Source organism: Frankliniella occidentalis, unplaced genomic scaffold (assembly GCF_000697945.3).
Source record: "Frankliniella occidentalis isolate FOCC.00 unplaced genomic scaffold, Focc_3.1 Scaffold118, whole genome shotgun sequence".
In the NCBI taxonomy this organism is placed as follows: Eukaryota; Metazoa; Arthropoda; class Insecta; order Thysanoptera; family Thripidae; genus Frankliniella; species Frankliniella occidentalis.
Window position 1 is genome coordinate 254,344 of NW_026267246.1, and position 16,058 is coordinate 270,401.

At 40.2% G+C, this 16,058-nt stretch overlaps 2 protein-coding genes across 3 annotated transcripts in view; one reads left to right on the forward strand and one right to left on the reverse strand.

Annotated features, from left to right (window-relative positions):
- LOC113204729 (uncharacterized) overlaps positions 1 to 1,426 on the reverse strand; it is a gene marked incomplete at its 3' end in the record, with an annotated part of 243,415 nt that extends 241,989 nt beyond the window's left edge. The window contains exon 1 of the mRNA XM_052270342.1: positions 724 to 1,426. The remainder of the gene's footprint in view (positions 1 to 723) is intronic.
- Positions 1,427 to 3,311: 1,885 nt separating this feature from the next.
- On the forward strand, positions 3,312 to 15,985 carry LOC113210676 (oxysterol-binding protein 1). 2 transcript variants are annotated; one of them, XM_052270340.1, is made up of 14 exons: positions 3,312 to 3,717; positions 4,763 to 4,828; positions 5,380 to 5,585; positions 5,664 to 5,920; positions 7,161 to 7,329; positions 7,411 to 7,565; positions 11,722 to 11,838; positions 11,926 to 12,141; positions 12,230 to 12,475; positions 12,583 to 12,730; positions 12,820 to 12,989; positions 13,076 to 13,463; positions 13,552 to 13,725; positions 13,808 to 15,985. In XM_052270340.1, the coding sequence occupies exons 1-13, from the start codon at positions 3,602 to 3,604 to the stop codon at positions 13,701 to 13,703; spliced, it is 2,406 nt and encodes an 801-aa protein (XP_052126300.1). In that variant the 5' UTR covers positions 3,312 to 3,601; the 3' UTR covers positions 13,704 to 13,725; positions 13,808 to 15,985. The 2 variants fall into 2 exon arrangements, with proteins under 2 accessions (XP_052126300.1, XP_026284564.1); XM_026428779.2 differs by lacking the exon at positions 4,763 to 4,828 and having other exon boundaries at positions 3,313 to 3,717.
- The last annotated feature ends 73 nt before the right edge of the window (positions 15,986 to 16,058 follow it).

The window sequence follows — 16,058 nt, forward strand, 5'->3', positions numbered from 1 at the left end:
GAGGGGGGGGGGGAGCTTCCCACCGCGCTGCCCGCGGCTTGGTCTTGGGCAGCACCATGACTGGCTTGTGCAGGACGGGGAGCTGTTGGAGCAGTCGGCCCCCAGAAACGGCTTTGGGATCCATGCAAGCACCCAACTGCCTGGCTGCTGGTGGGTAGGCAACGTGGGCTACGGTTACGATCCGCCTGCATACCGCATATGGACTCCCCCACCCAGTAGCAAGTCGGCCAGATCAGCCGACGACAGCGGGGCGATAGCATGCTGCAGCGCCCCCCCTCCTTCCTACCACTTTTCAAACAAGGACCACCAATAATCATGCAGAATTAAAACAAAATAAAAGACGGCAGGCGCGGCCGCGCGCGACAAACCGGAACCGGACATGGGTTATCATCAGCCGGCGATGAGCGGATAGCCTCGCGGCCGAACGGCGGCCGTCTGATCGGGCCGTTTAGCGCGATAACCTCGAAGCATCTCATCTCCGATGTTTCGCCGCAGAGCCGCCCGCCGCCCGCCCATGTAGGTCGCGCCCAAACGGGCCGACGAAAACATGCGGCAGGGGTGAAAAATCACCTCCCCCCCCCTCTTTTTGCTATGCAAGGGTCAACGGCCTGCTTGGTCATTCCCTCCGCTGATTCCAACAGCAGCGACGGTCTCGACGCTCGCAGAGTGCGCCGAGCGCGCGCACACATTCCGAGACCGCCCACACGGCCGTCCTCTACTCACCGTTCGAGTTCGCGAGCTCCCGCAGCCCCCACTCTACATCCACGCAGTCCTCGCGGGTCGGGCCGCCGCGGACGGTACGTCCTGGGCCGCGCGGCGCCGTCGTCGGCACTCGCAAGGGGAGATGGCGTATCCGTGAGGTATCCGTCCAGGTGCAAGTCTTCTGGACGCACAGTACAAGCTGGTCTACACGCCCACGTCACTGGCCGGTGCAGGGCACCCTCACACAGACACACACACACACACGCAGGCTTCTCTGCTTCGACACCTGCTATTCGGTGTATTCTTCACTAATTCGCCGGAAAGGGGGGGGGGGGGGGGCACTTGAGACTCCGCCGTGCCACAACACTCGTGAGAGGGTGAAAAAGGGAGGGGTTCACACTTGCCCGAAGACACACCGGCGAGATAGGAGGGGGAAGGGGGGTAGGTAAGGGGTGAACGACACGTTTGAACTTTGAACCAGGCTCGAATGACGACAGCTCGGGGTTCAACTGAGGACCAGCTGCGGCGCGCGACGCACGCACGCACGCGCACACACACACACCACTCACAGACACTCGCACGACAGACGCGGAGTCGGCTCGGCCCCGGCGGAGCGGCGCGCACAGCAGGCCGGCGTCGAGCTCTGGACAGGACCGCGCCGCGAATCGAACTGAGCTGAGCGCAGCGCCGCCGAGCCGAGCGCGAGGGCCGCAGCACCCGCCTCCGCCTTGCTCCGCCTGCCGCTAGCGCCGCGCGGGGACGAGACCACTGTGGGGGGAGGGAGGAGGAGAAAGGGTGAGGGGGATGGGGATGGGCCATGACACCGGCTTCGGCTCGGCAGTCGGCCTCGCTCGGCTCAGACTCGGCACGTTCGGGGGAGGCTTCGTTCGAACGGCCCCCACGACGAGGTGAAAGAGGCGGGGGTGGTGTGGGGGTGGGTGCGTCCTGGAGAACCATGACCAAGGACCAAGGGGGTTGTGGTGTTGAGAAAGGAAAGGGGCGAAGGGAAGGGCCCCGGACCTCCGCAGGACACCCCCTCCTCCTCCTCCTCCTTGAGGCCGCGGGTACAGGCCTGCAATGGCCTTCCAGTCGAGCACACAAAAATCTCTTTCGTTTTCCCTATCGCCTTTCAGTCAGTCTCCTCTGGCGCCACTTCCATGACCCGTGGGAATTTTGTGCAAAGGGGCAGAAAAGGGGGGGGGGCGGTTAGGAGGGCAACAAAACTAAAAATTACTCGAAATGAGAGTGCACTGAGTTTGTCGGAGTAAGGCAGCTTCACCAAGTATCCAGGTGGGGGAGCAGATTGGCAGGGTCGAGCCAAAAGACGATTGGGTCTTTGGTCGGAGCCGCGCCGGCCGCGCCCCCCGTCTCAATGAGGTCATGGGGGGGACGGGCACAGCTCGGGGGTAGATGGCAAATAATGGGCAGAACTGAGGTGGTCTTCCAATACTAGGACCTACACCCCTTCACTCATCAATTCTGATTTGACATTTACCGATTCAGCCCAGATTTGCTAGTGACTTCTATTGTCCAGTAAGGCCATAAATGTATTTTTATTACAAAATTATATAAAATGTTTCAGCAACCCAATCATAGGGGTGCATTGGAAAATGGTGGGTGTTCTGGCGGGTCACACAGAAGCATCTATCTTAGGATATGTAAAACTGAACAATCTAAATTGCACTAGCAAACCAAAACCAAAATTCAAGCTGTGATCAGAAATGAAATAAAATAGGAATGATGGGTGATCGGTGGTAGGGATACTGATTTTCATTGAACACAGAAAACAAAACCATTGTAAGTCACAATGTTGTTTAAGAGAAGTGCACATTAAATAGTCTGTTAAAAGAGATTTCTTTAACTTGAGGCATTAATCTTGTTTTGTTATGATGTTACCTTTGATGCATGATGTACATTGTCACATTCATGCCACATGTTTTCCCAGCCCATAATAACAATAATATTTAATATATCTACGTACCTTTGTCAAATCCTTTGTATGGATGTATATTGATGGACGTGGACGTGGATGGATAGATCGGACAGATCAAGCAGGTATCCAAGTCACATTGATTCTAACCCTCAAAGCACATGGGGCAGACAATAAACACCCCATAGGCTGGGCTTCCCAAGAAAAATAACAATAGAACGAAAAGTAATCATGTTTTTAAATAACTTGTTGATGAGATTAAACCATTTAAAAAAGGTCAAGCTTGCAAATGTTATCAAACGACCAAAACAAACGTAAATTATCGGTAAAAGGAAGGCAAAACCCAAAACCCGCGAACTACCAATTTGAATTTTGTCTTGGTCTCAGTTCAGTATGACAAATATTTCAGAAAGCATGAACATGAACATACGGCAACATTTACTGACATTCATTTGATCGAGCTAAAGACGAGAAACAACGCGCTTGAATAATATCCTCTTTGAATCGCCTACAACTTTGACGTACATTCTACTACGTACTTCTACTTGTCATTCATTCATGCGTTCATTCATTCAATAGGTAGAATAAATAGTTGCGGTTCCTAGTTAAATATTGGCGCTTCTTCTCACCGCCTGTGAGAAATTCACCAACCGTCAGTCTTCATCCGCCGCTCCGCTCGTTTGCATTTGTTTCTTTTTGTACACGGTGGAGGAAGTGAAAATACAGCTGAGCTTTCAATTTGTAAACAGAGTTTGCAAGATCATTATTTATTTCTGATCGCTCCTCAGTATTTGCCTCAATTGACTTGAATTGCTGCGTCAAACAATGCGGTTCCCCTCTGAAATCGTATGTCTGAAGTTGAACGTCCCGTACTGGAGCTGCCATCTTGGTTAATAAAATGGTGGTTGATGCCCGAGTTACGTGGAACCGTGTTCCGAACCTTTAAGCTGTTAGCAGAACACCGTCAACATGGATCAAAAGGCTGACCCGGAGATGAAAGGATGGCTGTCCAAGTGGACTAATTACATTAAAGGATACCAGCGCCGCTGGTTTGTGCTGTCAAATGGATTCTTGTCCTACTACAGGTATGTAGCACACAGAATGTTACAGCAGTAGGCCTTTGTCAATGACATTGTGAAAGTTAGCTCCATATTCTCCCAGTCGTGTTCCAATTCATTAAATTTGCATTTAGCTTTAAGCTTAGAATGTTTTAGCATCTCAAAACGTACATTTAGTGTTATGTCATCTCCTCCTTGTCAAACCATAGTATTCTGAACCACACTGTCATCCTCCTACAGGCATGCACTATTTTCTTTTAAAATTGTGTTGCAGACACATTTTTTCTCTTCAAATTGCTCTATTACTTTAAAAATTATAGATTTCGTCAATAATCTAATTTTTATGTGCCCAGGCACAGTCAATTTTAATTTCATCACAACACGACCACATTTTGACATTTCCAAGTAACAGATATTTCGTAAGAATTAGTCTCTTAGTGGTAAGTGACATCACTGCCAGTTAGGCACCATAATGATTTCAGCCATTTGAAATTTGGAATTTTGACATGAAACTTGTGTAACCTCTGTTACTTGGATTTCAATTAAGAGACGAACACATTAAGCTTCATTTAGCTAAGCTGATTCCTGAGAGTGACATTCAAGAGCAAGCTTTAAGCAAAGTCAAAAGCAATATATCTTACGGTTGTTGGTGTGCTAACAACTAGTAAGCGCCATCATCTTCTTGTTTTTATTATTTTCTTCCATGTCAAAGATAGTAATCATTCTGCACCAATGTTGGGATCTATGTGCATTGCTTTTGACTTCGCTTGGGATTCTCACATTTTGCCCTCAATTGTTAAGCTTTCTCAACTAAACAAAGCTCTTCTGTTTCTACTCTCGTGAATGAATATTCCATCAACTAATTTCAATTTGAACATTTGTTCCAATCATTCCCCTACAAGCTATTAATTTTGCTAATATGTCAGTTTTATATTATATCCTCATGTTATACCTATAACAGTCACTCAGTCATTCATTTAAGGAAAGATCAGTACTTTAACACAATCCAGCAAACACTTCTAACTCCTTTAATCCCTATCCTCATCCAGTAATAAATAAGCACTTATTTTAGGGATGAAAGTCCAAAGGCTTCCAAGTTATCTTTTCGTGGGAGGCGGTTGCGGCGGACTCGCAGTGAGTAAGTGCGTGTGAAAGCCCAGCGTGCTCCGCCAGCCCTCTTCCAAATATTTTTACTACTGCATGATAAATGTGAAGCAGTGTTAAGTTTAACATTTTGTGTGCTGGATATTGCTCATTTACCCTTTAACTTACATTTTATACCTAATCATGTATTGTATACCAAATTCAGGGATTAGCAATGATTTATTGTGAAACATCCCAATACTTACTGTTTCATAAGAACCCAACTTATGTTTTCAACTCATTCAAAACTTTCTGAAGCTGTTTTTCTTCTTCTGATTAAAACTAAACCTTAATAAGTCTACCCTTAAATGTTTTCTGTGACTAGTTTTTAGGCTTTTTAACATCTGAAAATTCTGCTTTCCTGGCCACTAATATTATTAAAACAAAACCTACATTTTGTATTTCTTAAATCCCAAACAAGCAGAATTTTTTAATTGCACCATGTTTTAGAGTGGTCATATTTACATGATATTGCTGAAAATGTTTAGTGTTCATGTTGTGATGCATGTAGAAACATACTTAAATTATTCCGATCCCTTCTTTCAGGAATCAGGCTGAAATGGCCCACACGTGCCGAGGCAACATTAGTCTTCATGGTGCCATGATTCATACTGAAGATTCTTGCACATTTGTTATTTCTAATGGAGGCACACAGACATTCCACCTTAGAGCTGCTAATGAAGTTGAGAGACAAAGATGGGTAACTGCTTTGGAACTAGCCAAATCCAATGCTATTAGAGCTATGGAATCAGGTAATACAATTTTCGTACAATTTTGTACTGTTATGAAATAACTTGGCACTAAACTAATCCAACTTATTATACGTGCAGATGAAGAGGATGAAATAGTTTTGGATGACCAATCTCAAAGCCAGGAAGCAGAACTGCAAAATATCTTAAAAAATCTATCAGCTCGGCTAGAGGATTTACAGACTTGCAATGATCTTATTGTGAAGCATGGATCTGCTCTTCAGAGGTCACTGTCAGAACTTGAAACAATTGATACTGCAACTGATGTTCCATCCAAAATTAAGGCTGTAAATGAGAGAGCTACACTTTTCCGTATAACATCAGCAACTGTCATCAATGTAAGTTTGTTCACCGAGAATTATTACTAACATTACGATCATACAGTTTTCAGCAAGTAGCACCTACTTATATTTTTTTAGATACAATTCGTAATATTGAAATGTTGGTGGAAATTAATTACTTATTGATTACCATTGACCATTGCATCGCCGTTGTTTAAACTGGTAATTCTATAAAATTGTGATGTCCAATTATCCTAGTTTGGGGGATAACAACTGCAAAAAGAAGTGCATTTTCTGTGACATCTGCTGTCAAAAACATCTAATGGTGTACTGCAACAAAAGGGGTTGTTTTGTGGTTTTTTTTTTTTTTTTTCTTTTACTTTTTACCTTACTTGTGTTTTCTAGTCCTAATTTTAATGCCCCATAAGGCTTGGCGGGTTGTCAGTGTATACCTTCAATGCTTAACCTTCTTCCCACCTTGTGCCCTGGGTGCACATGCACCCGGACCAGAGCTTGGGGGTGGGAAATTCAGAGGAGGGCACCTCCCGTTGGGGTGTAAGAGGATGGGTAGCCAGAGGGGAAGTGGCGGTAGCGAGCGAGGTGAGGGGGTGAGGGCGAGGTTCATAAGGGGTGTGACGTCATAGCCCTGTTTGCAGCTGTGTTGCCACTACACTGGAACAAAGTGCTTGTAAAGTCGTCGGTCTGATATTGTTTCAGCACGACGCAATGCGCTAGTCTTCTTGAGGGTAAAACTATCTTTAAGTTAATCATTCGTATCCATTTTCGCAAATAAACGATTTGCCCTCTCCTTACTCGTCGGTGGAGATGCCTCTCCGTCGAATGACAGCTAGCAGACTTGTCGTAGAGCGTTTCTCAGATCTGAAATCGTACTGCGCTTCTCAAATGTACTGACGCGTCGCGTAGTGTGTGTGATTTGCTTGGAGTTGCTTCAGTTTAGTCTAGGTCAACAAGAACAACGCGTTTTTCGGTATTTTTCTCGTCAACTGTGTCAAAATCGGATGACGTTCTTTTTGTAGGTTATGGGCGTCGTTGTTGTCCGTTGCCATTTCAATTGAATTACTGAAGTTTTCGCATATTCCCGTCACATTTGACACGCTCAGTGCACATTCCCCCCACGAATTTCTTCTAATTAATCTTTTTCCGTAACTATCCGAAACTATTTTTTCTTGAAACGAATTACCAATTCACCAATATAGGCTTAGTGTGAGAAAACTAATAAGGCAAATTTTATGACTTTTGTGCACATGATCTAAAAACGTTTTTAATTTTTCTTCAGGCATGTCAAGATTACCTTCTGCTCGCTCAATCTCAAGGCCGAAAATGGCAGAAGATGCTACAGCATGAGCGTGATCAGCGGCAAAGATTAGAGGAAGTTGTAGAACAACTTGCAAGGCAGCATTCTCATTTGGAGCAGGCTGCCAAAGATCATCAGACTCCTAGAACTAGTATGTGGTTTTCAGTTTTATATACGGTAGTTATCTATTAAGCTTAGAATGTTTTCTGTAATTTCCCACTGTTCTTGCAAGGTATGCCCCAAGTCTCCCCTTCAGACGAGGACGAAGACAACGAGTTTTACGACGCCCAGTCTGATCAGAGTCATTCTGAAAACCAACAAAACTTCATAATCAAAATCCCAATGGGTCACCGAAGGACATCGTCTGCTGCAAGTTTGGGATCGCAGGTACTGTCCCACCCACCTCCCCTTGCATCTTTACGCCACTCTTCCTTTTCCAGCCCAGTGGCTCCTCTTGTGAGATCTCATTTTCAACATACTAGTAGCTTGGATTCACCCTGCCTACGGCACAGGAGTGAATGCTCATCCCCTATTACATCTGATCGTAAATTGAAAAGAAATCGCCCTCTGTCAACTTCATTCCTTTCAGAACACTTTTCTCGACTTCTCTCAGACAAACCATTTACTAGGCGAGAATCTGCAACATTTTACCGCCCTTTGGTTAATATGACTGAATCTTCTGTTAGCAAAGAATCCGTACAAACTTGTAGCTTAAACTCAAGTCGCAAGTTATACAAACACAAGCGCGCATTGAGTGACGAGTTGCGGCTGGATCAAAGTATTTTTCCACGACCAGCCCAAGTTTTAGCTGAAAATGCTTTCAGACCAGGTTTGGACTGTGCAATAGATAATCCGAAACACAGGGGCCACTTTCAAGTTTTAGATTCTAATTGTAAAAATAAAAAGCAAAATAAACACCAGCATGTCAAGCTATAAGTGAAATTTTTTCAAAATATCTGTTCAAATCTTTTGCCATGAGACGTAGTTGAAAAGTGTGTCTTTGGTCAGTCTTGTACTCGGCTTTCTGACTGAATAGCCTGGATCAACCATAAAATATATTTGAACACTGCATGGGAAGTGGGAGTTATAATTCTGATCTGGTGCACGTTAGCCATGTTAGACACAGCTAAAATAATCACTACTACATTCCTATCTTAGACTGTATCCATTTACATTTGGTATTGTGAGGTAATAAGGCATGTTGTTTCTCTTCAGTTTAGTAATCTTCTGTCCTCATGCATTATGCTCAATTGGTAACTTTTGCCTTCTGATTGCCTGCTTCTTGAAATGCATAACTTGGCTCTAGCTTTCTGCTCTATTACTTCACTATTATAGTTCACTTTGTCTGTAAATTATTTCTACAACTACCTTTCTGCTTTAATATGCCTTACTACTTGTTTTTTTTCACATTATGTCTGTATACAATTTAAACATCAAGCTGTGAGTGTACTGATATCTTCGTAGTCATTGCAGAAAGTTGACTGTAATCCCCTTTCAAATACAATACTTCTGCCCTCATTGACACTTAATTTTGTTTCTTGTGTGTTTTGAACTGATATAGTTGAAAGTCGGTTACCAGTATTAGACGGTACTGTACAACATTTTTTCCCTTGCAACCCTTAAAGTCTAGCTGTTGCACTTTTCACATCTGACATTTTAATGTACCTTAGTACTAATGGGTGTGTCACTTCCTTGTAAGATTTGAGTGTGTATGCCAATCATCCTGCTCTTATTTTACCTTGCGTAATTGTTCTTATTGCCTCTCGCATTAGATGCATGATGAAGACTTCCTGTGGGTGTTAAAGAGTTTGGCATGTGCCATTGAACTTAAATTCTTACAAGCTGTGGGTACCGTTGATTGAGGCAGTTAGAGATGTAAAATTGTTTTCTGTAAAAGTCTGTTCGTGAACATACTCTAAAGGCACATGCCCACACGCTGACTTGACATTGAAAATTGATTCCCTTTTGCTTGTGTTTTTCAAAGATGCTTTCAAGTCTAATTAATTGCCTACACTCAGATGTGTATTATAGTAATAAGTATACAGCAGCAACCTTGGCTTTTGATAATTGTCATGCTCTGCTTTGTGCCTTCTGTCCTCTGCATCTAAACGTTTAATATTGGAGGGAGAAATGACAATTCGAGTGTTATTCACTGCTTGGTCAAATAAAATTTTTCCAAAAGTTGGGCTTAACAACAATTGTAACACATTCTACACCAAACACTTGGTTTAGCTAGTGTTGCGTTATAGTCATATTTAATTTTGGTAAAAGTTCACATTTCCCATCATATATCTGCCTGTGTCCACAAAAATCAGATGTGAAATATCATGAAGGGGGCTTTGCAACCATAACTGTCTAATTATATGAAAGTAGTTTTTACAGTTAATTTGTGTATACATATTCATGTTCACAACCCTTTTTTGGTTTTGATTTGATTAATTTATGCAGAGATGTGAATTACGACATCTTACTAGTTGCTTAAAGTTGGTAACTCTGTGTGTGCAGAAAGTGCTGCATGATCTCATTTCTACAATCAATCAGTCAATAATTGTTAGCAATACTTTTTGTATTTCACTGAGAAGTCTGGTTTAGGTATGTAAATGAAAATTTAATGAGAGGACACTCACTCGGTGAGGCTCCCTGCCTAGTCAATTGTAACTGTATACAAACCACCCTTCTGGTTTTAGCTCTGTATATTAAGAAGTTTTATTTAGGTATGTAGAGGGCTACAACTAATGTCTCTGTGATAGTATAGAATCTGGTGTAATGAAGATACTTTGATTATCAGATCAGCTACTCGCTGTAATTTAAATTAGAACTAGGATAGACTATATTTTTGGTGCTTTGTTGCACAAAAATGTGAAGTAAAAGCATTTTTACTTTAAAAATATGACTTACAATTTTGAAATATGCAGATTTCTGAAATATGTCCTGCAAATGTGGGTGCATCACCAGTACCGTCCTTCATTTAAATTCAAATGCTCATTGATTTTGTTAATTTGTTTTATACTATAACTACACTCAATATTTGGTCCAACAAAGACTGCTGGCGCCATTTATTTTATGCCTAATAATGAAAGCACACTTGGCTCAGAATAAAATAAAAAGATGATGAATGGGAGAATTGGTAGAGGACAATAATTCAGTTGTGAAATTGGAAGGGTTCTGCTCTGTAATTGCAAAGGAAAAGATTTTTTTGTAAAGTTACAGTTTGGGATAGCTATTTTTCAGCCGTATAACCTTGTACTATTTGACACATAGTCACATAGTGAATCAAACTACCAGTATTCTTGTTAGTTTTGTGTAGTCTGTAGTCTCTGAATACGGGATGAAAGTGCTAGAATAAACAAAGGAAAAACTAAAATAACTTATGGTGGACATAGCCAGAATGTTTCCAGTTCTGATTTTACAGAAATGATAAATATTATGTCACTCAGGTTTCTTTTACTTGTATGTCAGAACTTTGATGTGTCATGAATGTCAATTAAATCTACTAAGGCTCTTTTTCTCTTTTTACCATTCGAGGGCAGTTGTTTTCTTCTCCTTTTGACTTTAGTACCTTGTGAGTTCCTCATGCTTTTGAAATTGTCTTGCTTTCCTGCAACACAGATTAACAGTCTTGGAATCAAGGTACTTATCATCTTTGCTGTGTTTATACTTTAGAAGCCTTACATTGCATATCTGGCTACTGATCTCATCACAACTTTTTCTTTGCAAGACTGACAAGGCTTCAGCTTGATTTTGTGACAAATTTGTTCCCCCCCCCCCTTTTTTTTTCTTTTGTACAAAGTGTTTTAACTGGTACCCTTTAAAATATTTTCCCTGTTCAAGCTTTTTGCATTCATTTTTGTTCTTGGCTTTCACTCTGAGTGATGATTGGCATTAGCACTTACCATTCCCCATGATTTTGTGAGTGTGACTGCACAGTAAAAAAAAAATCACGATTAGGTTTATCCAGTGTGTTTTACATCTTCCATTAGGATATTGTTGGATCAAATTCAGATTACAATCTTATCATAATCCCAAATACTTCCCCTACATGGGTCTTGCCTGGGTTATCGTGCGCTTTAAATATGGATGTTGCCTGCTGCCTTGCTTTTGATGTGAATTATCTAAATTTATATCTTCTCTTACTGCACACAAATATTATCATTTTTCAATGCACAACTGCTTGTATTTGGATTTCCTAAAGGGTATTCACGTCTCAATTTGCTCTGCTCTAAAAACTTTAGATATCTTGGAAACAATGTCAATTATTTTTAGTATGTTTATGTTTTAGTATGATTTCCTCTTTGCTGTATTGAGCTCATGGATTAGGAGGTATTTGCAATTTACAGAGGAATGCGCTATGTATGAAGTACTATTGACAAGTTTGTACACTCCTTTTCAAGGTGGTGTGTTGCATGAACATTTTGGCTTTGTCTTTGTGAATTGCTCTCAGCATCCAACATCCAACATTCTAATTGGCATAATGTCATGTAACTTTCTTTTCATGAGATACCTCTGACACATTTACTTCAATCAATTTTGTTTGATTCCACAGGGAGCTGATAATGGTCCACGTGATAGTCAGGATGAAGCTTCTGGATCCAGCAGTGATGTTGAAAATTCGGAAACCAAAGTGCTTGTCATTAGCAGTGGTACCAATGCAGAGGCTGGTGTAAGTTTTGCTACTGACTTGTTGTAAGGAATTTTAAAGCAAGTCTTTTTTTTCCCCTGCTACAAGTAAGTTTATTCTATCTTACAGACGAGTCAAAGTAAAAAGGAAGTTGGGGAGTCATCAAGCAAGAAAGATTCAAGCAAAGCTGGTACTTCTAGCAGTTCTCCAAGTGGCACTGTATCCCCGCCAGCTGTTATACGAAAGCGTAGGACAAGAGTGCCAGACAAGCCTAATTACCCCCTCAATTTGTGGAGTATAATGAAAAATTGTATAGGAAAAGATTTGTCTAAGATACCCCTTCCTGTGAGTTTAAAAAAATCCGTTCTCTTTCGAAATGTGATAATTTTGCCTTTTCATAGCATAGGAGTCAACTTTGTATTGTTTGTTTCAGGTCAACTTCTGTGAGCCACTTTCTATGCTACAACGTGTCACTGAGTCCTATGAATATTCAGATATTTTGACAAAGGCTGCATCATGCAGTGACCCATGTGAACAGATGGCATATGTTGCTGCATTTACGATATCCATCTATGCCAGTACTAGTAACCGTACCGGAAAACCTTTCAATCCATTACTGGGTGAAACTTTTGAATGTGATAGAATGGCAGATTTAGGGTGGAGGGCCATCTCTGAGCAGGTAAATACATAATTAGTTTTTTTTACAGCAGTATTAAGTGAAATGCAGTTTTGCTGCTTATGTTTAAGTTCACTGCTAAGTAATTTTTTCCTAAATTAATCTCTTAGGTCTCACATCATCCACCAATGGCTGCTCAGTATTGTGAAGGAAGGGGTTGGCGAGTATTTCAAGAAGTTACTGTTACTTCCAAGTTTAGGGGGAAGTACTTTCAGATTATTCCTCTAGGCACATCACATTTGGAATTTGATAGTTCAGGTATTATCAAGTTTTCACGTTATGGTATAAATGACAAATGACTATGAAAAATAAACATGGAAATTTAATTCTAATTTTTTTTTTATCAGGCAACCACTACACATGGCGTAATGTGACAACAACTGTGCACAACATCATTGTCGGGAAACTGTGGGTGGACCAGCATGGTGACACTGATATTATCAATCATAAAGATGGAATAAAATGTCATTTGAAGTACATCCCATACAGTTACTTCACTCGTGATTGCCAAAGAAAGGTAAAATGTTTTGTCAATTTAAATGTTAATTCGGTTTTGTTAGACATTAAGATTAACTTTCAGTGACATTTTATTATTTTCTCAAGGTGAAAGGCTGTGTTATGGACAAGGATGAAAATGTTAAATGGATTGTGACTGGAACATGGGATGATAAGGTTGAGATTGCCCCTGTCACTAGTGTAGAAGGCGACAGCAACAACCCTGTCTATCGTACAGGACCTTATATTGTGGCATGGCAGCGCCGTCAACCTCTTCCTGAGAGTGAGAAGTATTACAATTTCACTGAACTGGCAAGTCAGTTAAACGAAGAAGAAGATGGTGTTGCACCAACTGACTCTCGTTTGAGACCAGATCAGCGTTTGATGGAAAGTCAACGGTGGGATGAGGCAAATACTGAAAAAGTGCGACTTGAAGAAAAACAGAGAGCAGTTAGAAGGAAACGAGAAGCAGAGGCTGAGGCAGCATCTGCTGCAGGTACATTGTTTTTACAAAATATAAATTTCATTTTCTTGATGTATTCCTTTCCAAACAGCCTGAGTGACCATTTTTTTTACTTTCTCAGGACAATCGTACCCTCCCTATGAGCCCATCTGGTTTAAGAAAGAAAAAGAGCCTTGGACAGGCCAAATATGCCATATCTACAATGGAAATTACTGGGTGTGCAAAGAGAAACAGCAGTGGGATGTTTGTCCAGACATTTTTGGTACTCCCTAGTTATCTTTCACTTCATCTGTTGGTTTGTATATCTGAAATTGAATTATCACTTTGTTTTAATCTGCCCTTCAATCTTTTTATTTATAATATTTGATTGCTTTTAGGCTGATCAACCCTCTCCCAGATCTGAAGCAACTGCACATTTGTTGAAGTCATTTACCATTATGATTGTAAGACTACTTTTGTAAATACTGTATTTAAGAGCTAGGCATGTAAATGAACACTATTGTAATTTTGATTTGGGAAACTTTGAAGGGCTATTTAGGAACATGCAGTGATGTACTCTTATGGAATTTTTACAAATGTCTGTCCTTTATTTTGAACTCTGTAAATAGGTTTTGTTAAATAGAGACCACTGTATGTTAACTTTGTGAATACGTTTGTTTTTATTTTCATCTGCTGTGTCTCTATATTTTCTCAGTACTTTACTTGCTCAAAAAAGTATCAGAAGTCATGCTAGGACAATCACAGAGAAGCATCATTTAGGTAGTATGTAGCATATTATTATTAAGAATTGTTAGTGATTCTCTCCTCTTGTTAAAATATGTACATTTGCAGTATTTTTTCAGAAATTTTATACTTCCAAGTTATAGGTAAAAGGCTGATTTTCACTTGTCTGGAACTGTGTCCGTTTTTGTTTTGTTTTTGTCCTGGCTTGGTGTAGGGCTTTGAGATTGTCCTCCCTAGGTAGTTTCTTTGCATTTATTTTTCAAAAACGGGGTTTTTGGTCACTAGTGTAGTGGTAGAGTTTATCAGTGCTTTCATGTGCATATCAGATCCCCATGGTGTTATAAAACAATAGATAATAAACATCATATCTCGCATATACATAGCATGTAGCCTGTATTTCTCTTTAACTAGAAGTGGCTTGGCTCCTATAGATTTTGTTTAGAAAATCTTTGTACTTGTTCTAACATGACCCCTGGTACTTAAGTAGTAGTATTCTTTTTTGATTTATCCTCTTATGTAGGAGAACTCATCATGTTGGATAAACCATTTTGTGATTTTAAGTTAGTAATGAGAAGTCTAAGAACTAACAATTCACACCTGACACCTGCAAGTAACTTAAATAACCTATCGAATTTGTTTACATTTTATTACAGCTGTATTCTTTGAAGAGATTTTAACTTGACTTCTAGTAAAATCATGATTTGCAAATATGTTTGTGTCCATATTTTGTTAGATCTTAAAATGTCTATTATGTAATGGAGACCGCCTGGGAGAGATTTGTGGTGAGGAGATTTTGTAGAGTCAACTGATTTAAACTTAATGTGCTGTATGCTTCATTGTTAAAATTGTGTTGTTTTTTCTTGCTTTGCATTTTAATATGGAGGACAAGTATTGTTAATTCAGGTGTATTTGGATGTATTTGTTTTCTAAAGTCGCCAAATATTTATTACAATACTAAATGTGGCCTTTTTTTTGACGTTGGTTTTAATGAAGTTTAGAGTGGCTTTAGTTGCCTTATACTGAAAACAGTTGCATATGAGAGTATGAAGAGAACAATTATTTCCATATATTTTTAATGCTGTTCTGTCATTTTTATTTGCTTTAGTTGAAAGTAATCTAAGTACATAATACAATTCAGCTTAAATTTAAAATGTTAACTTGTGTTATTTGGTGATTCATTGATCATTGTCATCAAATAATGTATACCATGTTTTATGTGAGCTGTACTGTCAATTTCCATACAGCAGATCAAGTTCAAATGAACTTTCATATAAAACAGTTATTTAAATATCCTACCATTTTTATGGCTTATTTGCTTTCATATGCTGATAATGAGATGAGTTTTTATTTCGATAGTCCTCTTATGTGAGCCATACTCTTTTCTCAAATGTTCTAGTTACAATTGCAAATGATAGAGAGAAAAAAAATTGGACAGTTGTTCAAGGTATTTTTAATGTTTTATATTTTATTCTGTACATATGTTGAAATGAGATGCTTTATTAAAAGATTCCTATATGTGTCTTATATCTTTTGGACAGCCTTACCTCTAAGCCACAAGTTAAATCATGTTAAATGATGATATTTTGCATTTTAGCTCATTTTCAATTTCTGTATGAAATTTGTGGCTTTCTTCATGACAAGCGCACTGTATTTACGACTTAAATTGTTGTACCTGTCTTTTACAAGACGGGAAGCAAATTAATTATTGTTGACAGTTGATTGTTTTGTGCTGTGAGAGGCTTTGTTATACAGAACAGTGGAAGTCCATGCGTCTGCATACAATTTGTTTATACTCATTGTGAAGACTTAATAAAAACATGGTACCTTTAAAAGTTTATTTTTCCCTCTCCCTTTCATTTTGACACTATCCTTCAACAATCTGCGTGAGTGATGAAAAGATTCTTA

Bases quoted from the DNA above. Each gene is read 5' to 3' on its own strand.
- LOC113210676 (XM_052270340.1), top strand. From the start codon at position 3,602: ATGGATCAAAAGGCTGACCCGGAGATGAAAGGATGGCTGTCCAAGTGG. The intron at 5,921-7,160 runs GTAAGTTTGTTC...ATTTTTCTTCAG, and splicing joins CATCAGCAACTGTCATCAAT to GCATGTCAAGATTACCTTCT. The intron at 12,731-12,819 runs GTATTATCAAGT...TTTTTTTATCAG, and splicing joins TTTGGAATTTGATAGTTCAG to GCAACCACTACACATGGCGT.